The sequence below is a fragment of the Nicotiana tabacum genome, chromosome 5 (genome assembly GCF_000715075.1).
Source record: "Nicotiana tabacum cultivar K326 chromosome 5, ASM71507v2, whole genome shotgun sequence".
NCBI classification, from domain to species: domain Eukaryota; kingdom Viridiplantae; phylum Streptophyta; class Magnoliopsida; order Solanales; family Solanaceae; genus Nicotiana; species Nicotiana tabacum.
The window spans coordinates 114,015,592-114,029,707 of NC_134084.1; the positions used below are offsets into that span (position 1 = coordinate 114,015,592).

General features: G+C 36.3%; 3 protein-coding genes across 3 annotated transcripts; 1 reads left to right on the forward strand and 2 right to left on the reverse strand.

The window, feature by feature from the left end:
- Positions 1-1,324: 1,324 nt before the first annotated feature.
- Positions 1,325-2,817, reverse strand: LOC107765979 (uncharacterized). The gene is made up of 4 exons (XM_016584684.2): positions 2,566-2,817; positions 1,577-2,509; positions 1,425-1,482; positions 1,325-1,383 (listed from the first exon to the last, which is right to left on the reverse strand). The coding sequence occupies exons 1-4, from the start codon at positions 2,815-2,817 to the stop codon at positions 1,325-1,327; spliced, it is 1,302 nt and encodes a 433-aa protein (XP_016440170.2).
- Positions 2,818-5,059: 2,242 nt separating this feature from the next.
- Positions 5,060-7,052, forward strand: LOC107765978 (presenilin-like protein At1g08700). Its single transcript, XM_016584683.2, has one exon. The coding sequence runs from the start codon at positions 5,210-5,212 to the stop codon at positions 6,455-6,457; it is 1,248 nt and encodes a 415-aa protein (XP_016440169.1). The 5' UTR covers positions 5,060-5,209; the 3' UTR covers positions 6,458-7,052.
- Positions 7,053-9,181: 2,129 nt separating this feature from the next.
- Positions 9,182-11,321, reverse strand: LOC107765977 (chaperone protein dnaJ 72). The gene is made up of 3 exons (XM_016584682.2): positions 10,711-11,321; positions 9,996-10,065; positions 9,182-9,570 (listed from the first exon to the last, which is right to left on the reverse strand). Exons 1-3 carry the CDS (start codon positions 11,142-11,144, stop codon positions 9,508-9,510), a joined length of 567 nt encoding a protein of 188 aa, XP_016440168.1. The 5' UTR covers positions 11,145-11,321; the 3' UTR covers positions 9,182-9,507.
- Between the last annotated feature and the right edge of the window lie 2,795 nt (positions 11,322-14,116).

Sequence of the window (14,116 nt, forward strand, 5' to 3'; positions counted from 1 at the left end):
GGTTGTTGCTTTTGTTTCAAATCCTAGGAAGTGTAATCTGAAACTTGGTTGTTGCTTTTGTTTGAAATGCTAGAAATATTATTAGTATATGTTTCAATGTGTATTGTTGCTTTTTTCGCTTCATTTAAAACTGACTCAATTATACTGCTTCAAGTATTATATCCTGTCATTCCTTGATTGCTGCAGTACAAAAAAGCAAATACCAAAAGGAACCAACTATCTGTTCTAAATAGAAGGGAAGTAAAACAAGTTTCTTGCCAGCATGTATCATAGAGCTCAAAAGGCCTACAATTGACTAATTTTACATTACATCCCATAAGGTGCATTGAAGTAAAACAACATTTAAACAACTAGTTTCATAACTTTCACCACAAAAATATTATTCAAAACACAATTAGAGTATCCGCATACAACAATACCCAATAAAGTAGTGTTGAAGCTCAAACATCTCCAGTTTTTTCATTAGCTTTTGGTGATTTTGTCCTTAAATACTGTAGTAAAGCACTTCTATGTTGAAGTTGTCTAGTTGTGATTGCTTGTTTTCCTTTCCATTTCAGGCCTTTTACTTGGTTTATAATCAAGATCACTGGTCACTATAGCTGAACTTTCAACTGCTCCATTGTTCCTTCAACTGTCGATTACCCTATTAACAGGCCTCCCTTGCTGAAAATTAAGTTAAAAAAATCAGATATCAGATAATAGAGTTTAACTTGCAACCTCAAAACTAGCAACCAAACTGCTAATTACCTCAACACATGTATAGCCACTTTTGCTAACAAATACTCCATGTCCCACTATTCTTGGCCTCTTAAATGCATTAAGAGCATCTCTTTTGCTTGCTTGAGATTGTTGCACATCTGAAACTTGAGAATGCTGGACATCTGAAACTTGAGATTGTTGCACATCTGAGTTTTGTGACTTCTGCACCAAGTTGTTATTACTTCTTCCTTTACCACCCTTAGCTTTAGCATTCTTCTTACTAGTAGATGCTTGGGAGTCAGCCTTTGATTTCTTTTTAGAGGTTGATTTTTGTGATTGAGCCACTCCCTTTGCACATATAGAAACAATCCCAACTTAAGCTAAAATTCAGCAGAAACTAACAGCTAATACAATGCTATAACAGAAACAGAAAATAACAGCTAACTTAAGCTAACAACTAACTTATATATAACAACTAATACAATGCTATAACAGAAACATAAAATAACAGCTAACTTAAGCTAAAATTCAGCAGAAACTAACATTCAGCAGAACTAAAATTCAACAGAAAATAACAGGAGGCAGAACTAAAATTCAGCAGTCTCAAATTCAGCAGAAACAACATTCAACAGTCCCAAACATTCAGCAGACAGTCCCAAACATTCAGCAGAAACGAAAATTCAGCTGAAACAACATTCATCAGTCTCAAAATCAGCAGAAAAAACATTCAGCAGTCCCAAACATTCCCAAACAACCAGTTTCTGTTATAACATAAAGCAGTTTCTAACAGGAGGCAGTCACAAACATGAAGTAGAAACAATCAAAAATAGTAACAGCTGACAGATGCAAAAACATTGCAAAAAAAAACAGAAAGTACCTCTGAAGTGCTTTGAGGTTTATTTGGACATCTTCTTCTGTTATAAGCTGTTGACTTACAAATTGAGCAACTCATTGATATTCCCCTCTCTGTAAGCTTGCCACTGTTTTTATCTCCCCAACCTTCTTTCTTCTTTTTTTTTGTTGGCCTTCCAGGCATTGTTCTAACAGGAGATGGTTCAACCTTTGCATTTGTTGACTCAGGCCACATCTCCATGCATGGTACTGACTGTATGAAATGAGAATAAACTTTTAGGGAGGTCTCTTTATTGTACCACTCAGAAATGAAGTCAAGTGGATTAAGTCTCTTGTGATGAATTGCAGCCACACCATGTGCACAAGGTATCCTTTTTAGTTGCCAAGCTCTGCAACTACACACTTCCTCAGTTAACTTGACAATGTGTTTAATCCCTGTAGCCCCCTTAACTTCATACCCAAAATCACCATTCCAGTGTATTGTGCACCTCATAGACTTCTCCACATTTGTAACCAACACCATCATTGCCATTGGTGATATGGCTTCATTCCAAGTATCTGCAAATGCCCTCACTCTAGTGAACCTATTCATTACCTTTATCCTAATTTCTTCAAGTATGCTAATAATTGTCTTGTGCCTAGGACCCAAAACCCAAGCATTGAAGCTTTCAGCCATGTTATTATCCACACTGTCACACTTGGAAGAAGTTCTAACCATTGCTTTGCTCCATTTCTCAGGATTGTAGTTTACCAAGTCTTCACAAATCTTGTGACCTAACTTACTTAGTTTGTCCAACTTTGATTTAAGTTCAACTTCATAAGTTAATCTTGCACAGCTCCAAAACCCATTTCTTCTCTCAATACCCTTCCATTTCTGCTGCCAGTTAGCTAGAATATGTCTTGCAGACATTCTATGCTCACATTCAGGAAGATATTCTTGAACTACTGAATATAAACCCTGTAAAAAAGACATTGTTAGTAAAAAGGATATTATTAGCTTAAATAAGATAGTACCTTTTGCATATCACTAATGATTGTCAATTCTTCTCCTTCATCATTGATCTCAAAATCAGACTTCAATATCCTTATAAACCAACACCATGTGTCTTTACTTTCAGTCCCAACTACAGCCCATGCTATTGGAAATATTTGGTTGTTCCCATCCTTTGCAATAGTAACAAGTAGCTGTCCCTTAGATATTCCCTTCAAGAAACAACCATCTAACCCAATACATTTTCTACATCCTTCAATAAATCCCCTTTTCATTGTTGCAAAGCAAATGTAGAAGGAGTGAAATAATTTTTTCCCATCTTCAGAATCTGTCACTTTTACCTCACATGTATTCCCTGGATTTGATTGAAGGAGCACATCTCTATAATTATAAATCCTGCCAAACCCCTTTCACATGATCACCCATAACTTCTTTCAATACTTGTTTCCTAGCCTTCAAACAAATTTTTTTCCCAACATATAAACCCAAATCCTCCCTTGCCAAATCTTGCATCTCCCAACCCTTTATGCATGGCTGTGAAATTATCCTACTTCTATAGTACTTTGCAAGATACTTGGTATTGCACATTGAATTGGTGTTGGTCTTGTTGCAGTTATGCCTAGGATTATAAGTTTTGATAATGAAATCAACAGATTTGGGCTCTCTGCTTGCAAATAACAACCAAGGGCATCCACTAGTTTTGCATTTCACTCTAACTCTATTTTTATCATTTATTATCTTCACCAGCTCACAACCTCTTTCTATTGCATACCTGGTGACAGCTTCCCTAAACTTATATACATTTTCAAAGACCATGTTAAGTTGTCAAACCACCTTTTCCCATTTTGGGTTATATATTACCCTCTTGTTATCCTTTCTTGCTTTCATGTTGCCACTTATGTTTCCTGATTCATTACCACTCTTATTGTCACTGTCACTCACAAAACTATCAGCATCTGAACTGTCATAAAAAGGTTCATCACCAACTAACTTACCAGAAACATTTTTCTTCCCTTTATCTATGTCTTCAAAACCTAGATCTATCCCAACAGGTCCAAGAAAACACTCAGCAACTACTTTCTTTCTTGGTGCTCTTTTTTTTATAAGCCTTCAAATCTATTGTAACTATGTCCAACTCTTCATGCACATCACTACCATAATCAACCTCATGCTCTTCATCATCAGAACTGCTAGATTTATCACTATGTGCAACATTACCTATGTCATCTCCTCTAAGTCTTCATCTCCTATGTCAGAATTATCTTCATCTACTAAGGAGTTTGTAGGAAGTTTTTCTACAACATGTGACTGTTCAGGGAGTTCTATTTGACCACTACAATCAACATTTTCAATTTGGGAACCTAAAGGTGCATGGAAACTTTCAACAACCCTACTGGAAGATTCTTCAACGACCCCACTAGGCACATGGCTATTCTAGACCACATTATCTCCCTTATGGCATACATAAATGTCTATTGTATCCTTATTACTTAACAGCTCAGCAAGTACCAACAAATCCCTATCATTTTTCAATTCTACCAAACTGCCACCCTTAGAAGATACAATATACATTTTTCCTACATTGATAAACCCAAAATCCTCGGCATAATCAACAATTTCTGGAATAGAAAGTTTGTCTGTATCCACATTAAAGGCATATTTAATGTTCCCCCCAACACAAACCGGCCCTACCTCACTCACAAGCATACCACCAATATGAAATCTCAAATTCAAATATTTGTCTGCTATTACCCTAAAATAACAATAAAAACAGCAAAGAATAAGGCAAAAAACACAGAACATTTTATTAATCTAATATAAAAAGATATGAAATCCAAAACTAACAACAAGCAGCATGCATGCAACTATATATTCGACAAACAAACATCGACAAGCAGGAAGATGTAACAGCTCAAAAAAAAACCCAAATTTTGGTACTACGAACTAAATCACAGCACTACATATCATAATTTCGCAACAAAATTAATAGGAAAAAAAAGAATAAACCTGTATTGAAGCAATCTTCTTTAATAATCTTCAGATTCTTCGAAGAATCGGAGGAAGATATTTCACCAGCAAAACCCTAAGCCCTAATTTTGTTCGGATTCACCAGCAAACCTTCACCTTTATTCCAAATTCGAAATAGCAGCGACTAGTTTTGAAGAGGAATCGATGGTAGCAGCGACTGGTTTTGAAGAGAAATTGGAGGAAGATGATCGGAGAAGAGACTTTGACGGTCCGATAAGAGTTTTCTCTGATGGGAGTAAAAGGAACCTATTTTGACCGAGAAGTCTTTACTGAAGGAACGAGTAAAAAAACCTAATTTTTTGACTGAGCGTAATAAAGTTATTTTACCCAATTAACTCGATTTTATGATTAATTAGTTTAATTATCATACGCACTAGGGCTAATGCGTTGGGGGGTGTTTAGTTACAAAGGGGATATAGTTTAGGGGGTTTCCAAGGACACTCAATAGAATAAATTAAGTTTGAAACTTACAAAAACATTGTATAGTTTAGGCGGGTCCAAGCATATTCACTAAAAAAGAAGTGCACAGTTTTTTTCTCAAAAACCTCGTTCCCTTTTTACCCATTACCATTTTCCTCCACAACTACTTCACCACTCCTTTTTCTGCCATTCACCCTCTACCGGCCGGCGACCCCAAAAATGGACGGCGGCAGCATATTAGAAACGATCGGAACTGAAATCATCGGAGTAATGTCACCGGTCTCCATCTGCATGTTCCTCGTAGTTCTCATCGTCTACTCTCTTTCCTCAACTTCCTCTTCCGATCAACAAGTCCTCCGTACAGCTGCTAACCTCGTATACCTCGAATCACCCACCGACACCACTTCCACTAAACTCGAAGGCGCTCTCCTTAATGCACTCGTCTTCGTACTCCTCATAACTCTCGTTACATTTCTCCTCGTAATCCTCTATTACTACCGTTTCACTAATTTCCTCAAATATTACATCCGTTTTTCGGCCTTCTTCGTTTTGGGTTCAATGGGTGGGTCAATTTGTCTTTCACTAATTCAACATTTCAATATCCCGATTGATTCGTTTACTTTTGTTCTTCTGCTTTTTAATTTCACCATTGTTGGGGTTATTTCGGTATTTTCACAAGGGGTTCCGATTTTGCTTAATCAAATGTATATGGTGGCTTTGGGGATTATTGTTGCAGCTTGGTTTACTAAATTACCTGAATGGACTACTTGGGTTGTGCTTGTTGCACTTGCTTTATATGATTTGGCTGCGGTTTTAGCCCCCGGTGGGCCGTTGAAGATATTGGTGGAGTTAGCTTCTAGTAGGGATGAAGAGTTGCCGGCTTTGGTGTATGAAGCCCGGCCCAATGTGAGTTCAAGATCTGGGAATAGAGGGCCTAATTTAGGGCTTTTGTTAGCTGGGTTTTCAGATGGGGATTCAATTGAGCTTGGGGTTATGTCGAGTGGCGAAAATGTGGTTCGGAATGGGAGGGAAAATGAGGAGATTGGTGGTGTTAGAGGGGGTGAATTTGAGGGGGAGACATCACCATTGATAAGCGACGGGCACGTGGTGAATCAAGAGATAAGGGAAAGTAGTAATGAGAGTAATGGGAGTCGGGTTATGGAGAGGGAGAGGGAATTGGAGGAAGAGGAGGAGAGAGGGAGGGGGATAAAGCTTGGTTTAGGAGACTTTGTTTTCTATAGTGTGTTGGTGGGTAGAGCTGCAATGTATGATTTGATGACTGTTTATGCTTGTTATCTTGCTATTATAAGTGGATTAGGTTGCACACTTATACTGTTAGCTGTGTGTAGGCACGCGTTGCCAGCGCTTCCCATATCCATTGCCTTGGGGGTTATCTTTTACTTCTTGACAAGGTTGTTGATGGAACCATTTGTTGTCGGGACTGCGACGAATCTTTTGATGTTTTGACCCCTGATTTATGGAGGAGATTAGAAAAGTACAGGATATGTTATGAGATATACATTTTGATTTACAAGAAAGCTAATTGCTTAGGGTACCCATGCCCTTGTTTCAAGATTCTGAATAGGAAGGGACAACTCCAGCTATATTTTGTTCTGATCTATCTGTAAATTGCAAGGATATTGAGGTTTGTCCCTCTATTGATTCTAACCGATTTTGTTTCACCTAATGATGTTAAGAATGTTATATTCATCTCATTTGGCCATGAGCCAAAAGGGGTATTCCGTATTCCATACACTTGACGTGTAGCATACTTTATGATTCGACAAACTTATGTAACTAGCTATGTATCGACTATTGCTGTAAGTAGTTCTATTGCTTATGAGTTTGCAGTTCTACTGGTAACAAGCCACTTACTGATATTTTAGGTTTGACCCAAACCTCTTGAATGCGTAAGATTCTACTTGGATTTTAAGCATACATCCGAATAGAAATGGAATCGACTGCCACATAAAACTAAAGACCAGTTGTACTATATCTGGATTCGACGATTCAGAATAACAATGATTCAACATAATATTTAATGGATTTATAGTTTTAAGTATATATGCAGTCACTTAATATTCTGATTAGTTTTTGCAGTGAATTAGAGAATTCTTCTCCAAGTTTAGTTTGGTGTTTGTTAAGAGGTGACACTGCTCTCTTTCTCTCACACCCTGACCGTCAGACTATGTCAGTGTAAATAAAGATGCAGGAGGATTGTCTGAGTCCAGCATCTCGTGCTTCATGTCCCCTAAGCAGCACCAGCTGACTTGAGACTGAACTTTATTGTCTCTCAAACTGAAGTTGGTGCATCTGTTTACGGCAAGCAGCGTGTTAAAGAATTTGTTTGTTTTTGGACCTTGACAATATCTCATTTGGATGGGTCATATCCTTTTTGAAGATCATACCCTTGCGCTAAGCAGTTAGTAAAGGCATTCTCTACAGATGCTTTTTTGGTAGCCAAGGAAGAGAAATCAAGGGCAAATGAAACAAATAGTAGAGCAAGGTTACAAATTTGCTGCCTCTCTGAGGTATTATGGTTGAGGTGCTAAAGATTATTCCCTTCTCTTGTATTTCTTTCAACTTTATCTGTTTCCTAGAGACCTAGACTCAGTGGATGGAGTTAAAACCCCGTGCACATTGAAAATAGTCTTTGAAGCTTTGGTACCTTCCACTGAAAATCCAGTTCTGTGAACAATCCTCTGCACTTAATGCATGCTTTTCATTTCTCTTCCTTCTTCTTTCGTTGTTTAGCCAGCTGAGATCTTTCTTAGTATTGGTTTTTCTTGATTGAAGTCAAGTGGCTTAGAAAATTTTAGAACAGTTACATCCAACCTTGTGTTTGGTGTTAGATGCCCCAGTTCTGTGTCTCCGTTGACTTTATGCTACCTTAATAAAAGAAAAAGAGATACAAATGGCATGGCTTTTATCGGTAACTAGTTAGCTATGGTTTGGTCTTCCCAAATGATTTGATCACTCGGGATGATTCTTATAACTTGAGTTTGGCTTCTCTATTCAGGCTAATATTCTACCCAGATGCCAGCCTACCTTACTGCTAATGTTCAAGTGTAACACACAGGCATCCCCTGCCTGCTAAATGCTCGCACTATCACGTCTATCTCAAATGGCTCAACTACTGATTTGCATTCGTTCAGATTTCTAATTTCTTTCTTAATTGTTGCACTGGCCCATTTTGATGTAATGCTATTGACCTTTATCTGATATAATAGTGAGCATTGGCTTGCTCCATTTCCTTAATCGGTTTCCCCACTTGAGTCTCCAGCAAACTGCACTGCCTTCTATAACATGGCTGGCGAGTTCAGCTAGACTTAAGAGTTTAGGTTATTGAGTTTATCGTCACAAACTTTGATCAGCCAAATGTTAATAACATATTTGTGAAATTGTTAGTTTGATTTAGCTTGTTGGGGCTACTTTTGCCTGGTTGTTGGAATGAGATTAACTAAGATTTTTTTTTTATTTTTTTAAAAGGATAAGTTGTTGTATTGATTTACAAACGGCGAAAAGTACTTCTTTCATTTCATCCAAAATTAGCTGTCATTTTGCTTTCATGGGTCAAATTAGAAGTGCCCTTGGATGTTGATAAACTTGACTTGAAATCCAGTTGTAGTACTCTATTGGGTGGCATCAACCTTGGAATCTTACGAAATTCTAAGGAAATTGAATCCGTAAACAATTGTTCCCGGAAAAAAACATAGGCTTTGGTTCTATTTTACAAACTATAATATGCCATTGTTGACAGAGCTCCAGAAATGATTTTCTACTCAGTAGAGGTAACAAATATCCCGTGGAATAGTTAGTTCGAACATCACTTTTATAAATGAAGGAATTGTTGTCTGCTCAGTTTGATTGCCAAGCTAACTGCAGCAAATCGCAAGTAGTTCTGCCCACTATCATGTCAAAAGGAAGTAATCGACTGATCGAGTTTTTTACCACTACATGGATTTTGAATGCTGAGTACCCAAATTTCTATGGTTGATATTTTCTATTTTAATATGTCTTCACCTTTTGTTTTCCCTCACCTCACCCAATAAGTTTGACATCTATACTTACTGTACTACATTGTTTTGGAGGCTTTGAAGTCTCTTATTGCACTCTAAAGTCTAAACTTAACATGTTATACATTATACTTTAGGCAAGTCGACTTGTATCTATTTGACATCTATCCACACATTTTACCGATCAAAAGAATTCTGTACATATTTTTATTTGGTTAGTATTATAATATTACACGATACAAGAAGAGCACTGCAACCCACCATGATTTGTTTCTTCTATACAAAGGTACAACACTGCTCAACTCCCTTACCAAACTCTCTCTCTCTCTCTTCCCCTCTATTTCTGCCAAATGTTTGAGCAATTTCGACAGCAATTGAAGATCTCAGCTCAGCCATTTGCAAATTGCAATAGTTTATTCCCGCTTCAGAAGGTATGATGCGGGTTTCCATGAGCATTTCAAACCTGCTCGACAAAAGCAAACAACTATACAGCACAACTCTTCATCTTTTGTCATCAAATGCTTTAGCTTTTTCTACAGATTCCATTGCTTCTTCAAACGATTTCTACACTCAAAGATCACAAAGAAGATTATTATGGAAAATTATTTGACATGTTACTGCTTACTATAACAAATACTTCTAGGACTGAATGATGAAATTAAAGTCATATAAATCTACACAGAAACATTAAAACTACAAAAGCAAGAAGATAAGACGCATGGGATTGAAAAAATAAGCCGCAAAAGTTAGAGAAACAATATCCTAAACCAAGTAACATTGTTAAACTAAAGACCGATATCTAATCCTACCATTGATACTAGAAAAAAGGAGGATCAAATATATTAAAGTGTATGCAATAGTAAAACCTTGCTTGGGCTACACTTGTTTGGTTCAATATGAAATAGCGTGCTTGTTAATCTAATCTGTATGCTGTTTCAATTAACGGAAAGTGTATGGATGGTGATGGATAAAAGGAAGAGAAGTCATACTCCAGAGTTTTGCATCTTCCATAGTGCCTCCCCACCTGCATCAACTGCATATGTTGCACCTAACAATACACTGTAGAGAATATTTATCAGTGATGTCCTGAGAAGATCTTAACTGGGTCAACATTGAGGTAAATAACTTATCCACACGAAAAACATTGAGATAAAACAGAAGAGCAAGGCGATGCCTTAGAGAGTCGAGTTGTTCACATGAATCAGAAAGTTTAGGATCTAAAGCTTGTACAGTACAACAAAAACGACAAACCTACTGTAATCCCACAAAATGGGGGTCTAGGAGGGGTAGAGTGTACGCAGACTTTACCCCTACCTTGAGAAGGTAGAGAAGCCGTTTTCAATAGACCCCCAGCTCAAGGTAAAAGTAAAAGAAATAGACACAATAAGTAGTAACAATAACAAGATAAGGTGATAAAGTGACATGGTGATAAAATAATCGAAGGACAAATCATTACAACAACTTCCTCTAGAGCTTAAAGACAAATCATTCAATATTGGCATGACATGACACAGGACCAACTGGAGCATGATGGATATTGAAAATTCATATAGCCAAACTCAAACTAGTCTGAGATTTGAATGACATTCATTCATGTTATGTAACACTAATATGACTTTTTTTTGGGTATCAATCAAATAGTATTATATAAAATGAAAACACAATACAAAGCCCCGCAAAAAATTAAAGGGAAAGAAGAATTACCCAGCTAAGGCAGCGTTGAGGAGAAACGCCCGCGTGGTCATGAACCGCATAACCATCTCCAATTTGGTAAAAACGCTAGCAGAACCCCCTTCTGCAGGCCGACTATACCCATATCCATAACCGTGATTATTCCTATAACTTTTCTGATAACTATTACGGTAATAATTGTCACTATTACCACCGCTATAATAATTATTCGCAGAATTCCGGTAACTATTTTGACGAATATTGTAATCGACGCGTTTGCGATCGTCGATCAGAGTCTCGTAGGCTTCGGAAACTTGCTTGAATTTGAGAGTAGCGTTTTCCTTTAACTGCTGCGGCGAATGTGCGTGCTTGTCCGGGTGAAATTCCATTGCCAATTTTCGAAACGCTTGTTTAATATCTTCCTTGCTCGCGCTTCGTGTTAACCCTAATATTTTGTAGTGATCCATTGTTTGTTGTTTTCAGCTAATTTTTCTGTCAATTTGGAGGAAGTGGAAATGGAGGTTTCAGAGGTTATGTATGTGTAACTATGGCAGAAAAAGAGAGAAGTACGTGACCTCGTGGAGCTTCCATGGCCGCGAGCTCTTCGTCAATCGCTTTAAATTTTAAAATCACTCGATTCGAAGATTTTTCGGTTTTCCTTCTCAACGATTCGAAGATTGTAAATTTCAAAGATAAGAGTAATACGGTAAGAATATAAACAATTAATAGTATATTTTAAAGAAAGAATTATAAGAAAATACACATGAATTTACACCATAACAAAAAATGGTCCATATTTTAAGTTTTAGCCTACCTAGCCCATATTGTACATATTTTGAAAGCATTAGCAAATTTAAAATTTGTGTTCTTATAACCATTGCTTCTAAAAGTTATGGAGTTAAATCTCACAACTATTGTTTTCGCTCTCTCTTCTTCTTACATCTTGTACATATGTTTCAAGAGGTCGTGTATTTTTTGCTTCTCCCCCTATTTGCAATGTTAGAAAATTGAAGAGTAGAAGTCCACTATTGAAGGTCATTCAAAGCTTTGCTTTCGAAAATAGGATTTTTTGAGTTTGTTAGTTATTTGGATTGGGTGTTGTTCCAATTGATTGAAAATATCTAAAGGAGTTCAAAATTTAAATTTGAAGTGATTTGGAGTAGATTTGAGCAAGATTTAAGTTAAAGTTCAGAAAAAACGCAAGGTAGAAGACGAAGTCAGTTTTTTGTATAATTTTGTATAATCTTGTATAATAGTATATATGAGTGTATAAACACATCATATACACTATTATACACTTTTATACACCTTTATACAAGCATCTGTAGACGAACTTCTTCCACGATTTTCAGTTACAATTCTTGTTCAAAACCAATCTAAATCTCCATTAAATGACTTCAAATTTTATATACAACCTCCTTATACTATTTCTAACAAGTCTAAATAACACCCACTCTAAATTTCTCACAAAATCAAATTCAAAATTTAAACCCACATATTTTAGCTTGTTAAAAATCTAATTTTCACCACTCAAATGGATTTGGTTTGTTAAACTAATATTTGAGTCGCAGTTACTGATTCAAAAATTAACTTAAAAGCTTGAGCAATCTTTTTTAAAAATTAAATAGCAATTTCGAAAATTTATTGGAGTTGAATGTTGGGTATTAGCCTATTATTTGTGGGCTAGTTGGTTGTAAATTGAAATATGAGCTATAAAGTTGAAAAGTAGGGAGCTCAGTTGTTCTTATGTGAAATTTTCCCTATTTTAAAAGGAAAAAGGTTAAATATATGCCTCTACTCTCGCATATTGTCTATATTTAACCTCTATTATATTATTCGGACAAATTTATACCCGCCATTATACTTTCCGGTCAAATTATCTAGCATATTGTCTATGTTTAACCTCTATTATATTATTCAGTCAAATTTATACCTACCGTTATACTTTCCGTCTTTCCGGCCAAATTTATCCCTACCATCAGTACATTTTTAAATCACTTGTTCTTCTTCTTGATCCGCTATTTTTAGAAATTACTATTAATGTGAATGCTAAAGGTATTGAACTATACAAATTATTTATAGATATTTTTAATTGTCATTGCACCCACTTCTCTTCTTGTGATAATGGTTTTCGAATTGATTTAAATTTTTTAACCATATGCACACCGCAAAATTTTGTGTTTATTTGTTATGTATTATATGCAGATGTTCATTACATATGTCCATGTATATTCAAATACAGGCAGAATACATCGACAACCCCTTTAACTTGTTTTCACTTTTCACTTTAACACTTATTCTCAAGGTCATTCCATTTAAACACTCCAACCACTCCTTTAATGTATCATCCAGACACTAAAATTTGAGGCAGCCAAACATGATAGATGCGTGTAATTCACACGCCAGAATAACCAATAAGAAAGAGACACGTGGATTTAAGGAAACTTTTAAAAAAAGAAAAAAGTTAAAAGGAAAAGAACCCTCCGTCATCTTCCCGACCCCCAACCCAAATTTCTTCTGCCAATACAGTAAAAATGTGGGCCTCTTCTTCACCATTCTTTCATCTTTCCTTTTAATAATCCAATAAATTCTTCCACAAACCTCCTAGTGATACATCCAGCTATTCAACATTGGTAGATCTGAAATATAACAAGATAAAAAATTATTAATTTGGACATAAATAAATTTAGAAGTGAGTGAATTGCACGATCATTACCTGGCTGGACATAAAGCGCCGGAGGTTCTTCCCCAGGTTGTAATCTATCTCCCCACTAAAATTTGAAGCATTCCAACTTCAAAAATGGCAACTCCGATGAAGCTCCAAGCTCCAACGAGCTCTATTTGGCCGGAAATGGTGTTCAAGCCAATCAAATACAGCAAAACTAATGCCAAACAGTTTCTGCACCTCGGGGGAGTATTTCTCACCCCTCTTCTTCAGATTTGATCCACTCAGCTGCGACGAATTTGAAAAATGGAGAATTTAGCAAGTTGAGTATACAAGGTGTTTGACAAAATGTCAATTCCAATTTTACGCCAATTAACAGGGCTCAGACATTGAACATGTTTCTTTTCATCAAATACAATCCCCCCATATATTTTTTGATAAAAAACAGTTAAATCGATTTGAGTAGTTATTGTTCATATATGAGCTCTAAATTTTTTCGACTAGAACGCTGCTCTTAGTCATGGCTATTTTTGAGTAAGAATTGAAATGGAAGCTTGGATCTTAAAAACGAGATAGTCATAAAATTCTATGTATTAAAGCAGAAGCTTCGATCTTGAAATGGAATAGTATTAAATCCTACACTGAAAATTTAAAAGAGAAGTTTAGTGGAAACTTTTCTGGCAAAAACTATTTATTTTCTGGCAATAAGTATGAGTAATTTGTTTTTTGGACCATTTCACGCGCTTGAAAAATATTCGTCTTGCCATGTCAGCC

Bases quoted from the DNA above. Each gene is read 5' to 3' on its own strand.
- LOC107765978 (XM_016584683.2), top strand. From the start codon at position 5,210: ATGGACGGCGGCAGCATATTAGAAACGATCGGAACTGAAATCATCGGA.
- LOC107765977 (XM_016584682.2), bottom strand. From the start codon at position 11,144: ATGGATCACTACAAAATATTAGGGTTAACACGAAGCGCGAGCAAGGAA. The intron at 10,066-10,710 runs GTAATTCTTCTT...TATTCTCTACAG, and splicing joins CTCAACGCTGCCTTAGCTGG to TGTATTGTTAGGTGCAACAT. The intron at 9,571-9,995 runs GTATGACTTCTC...CTTTGAGTGTAG, and splicing joins GGAAGATGCAAAACTCTGGA to AAATCGTTTGAAGAAGCAAT.
- LOC107765979 (XM_016584684.2), bottom strand. From the start codon at position 2,817: ATGAAAAGGGGATTTATTGAAGGATGTAGAAAATGTATTGGGTTAGAT. The intron at 2,510-2,565 runs GTACTATCTTAT...TCTTTTTTACAG, and splicing joins TCATTAGTGATATGCAAAAG to GGTTTATATTCAGTAGTTCA. The intron at 1,483-1,576 runs GTACTTTCTGTT...GCCTCCTGTTAG, and splicing joins AACCTCAAAGCACTTCAGAG to AAACTGCTTTATGTTATAAC.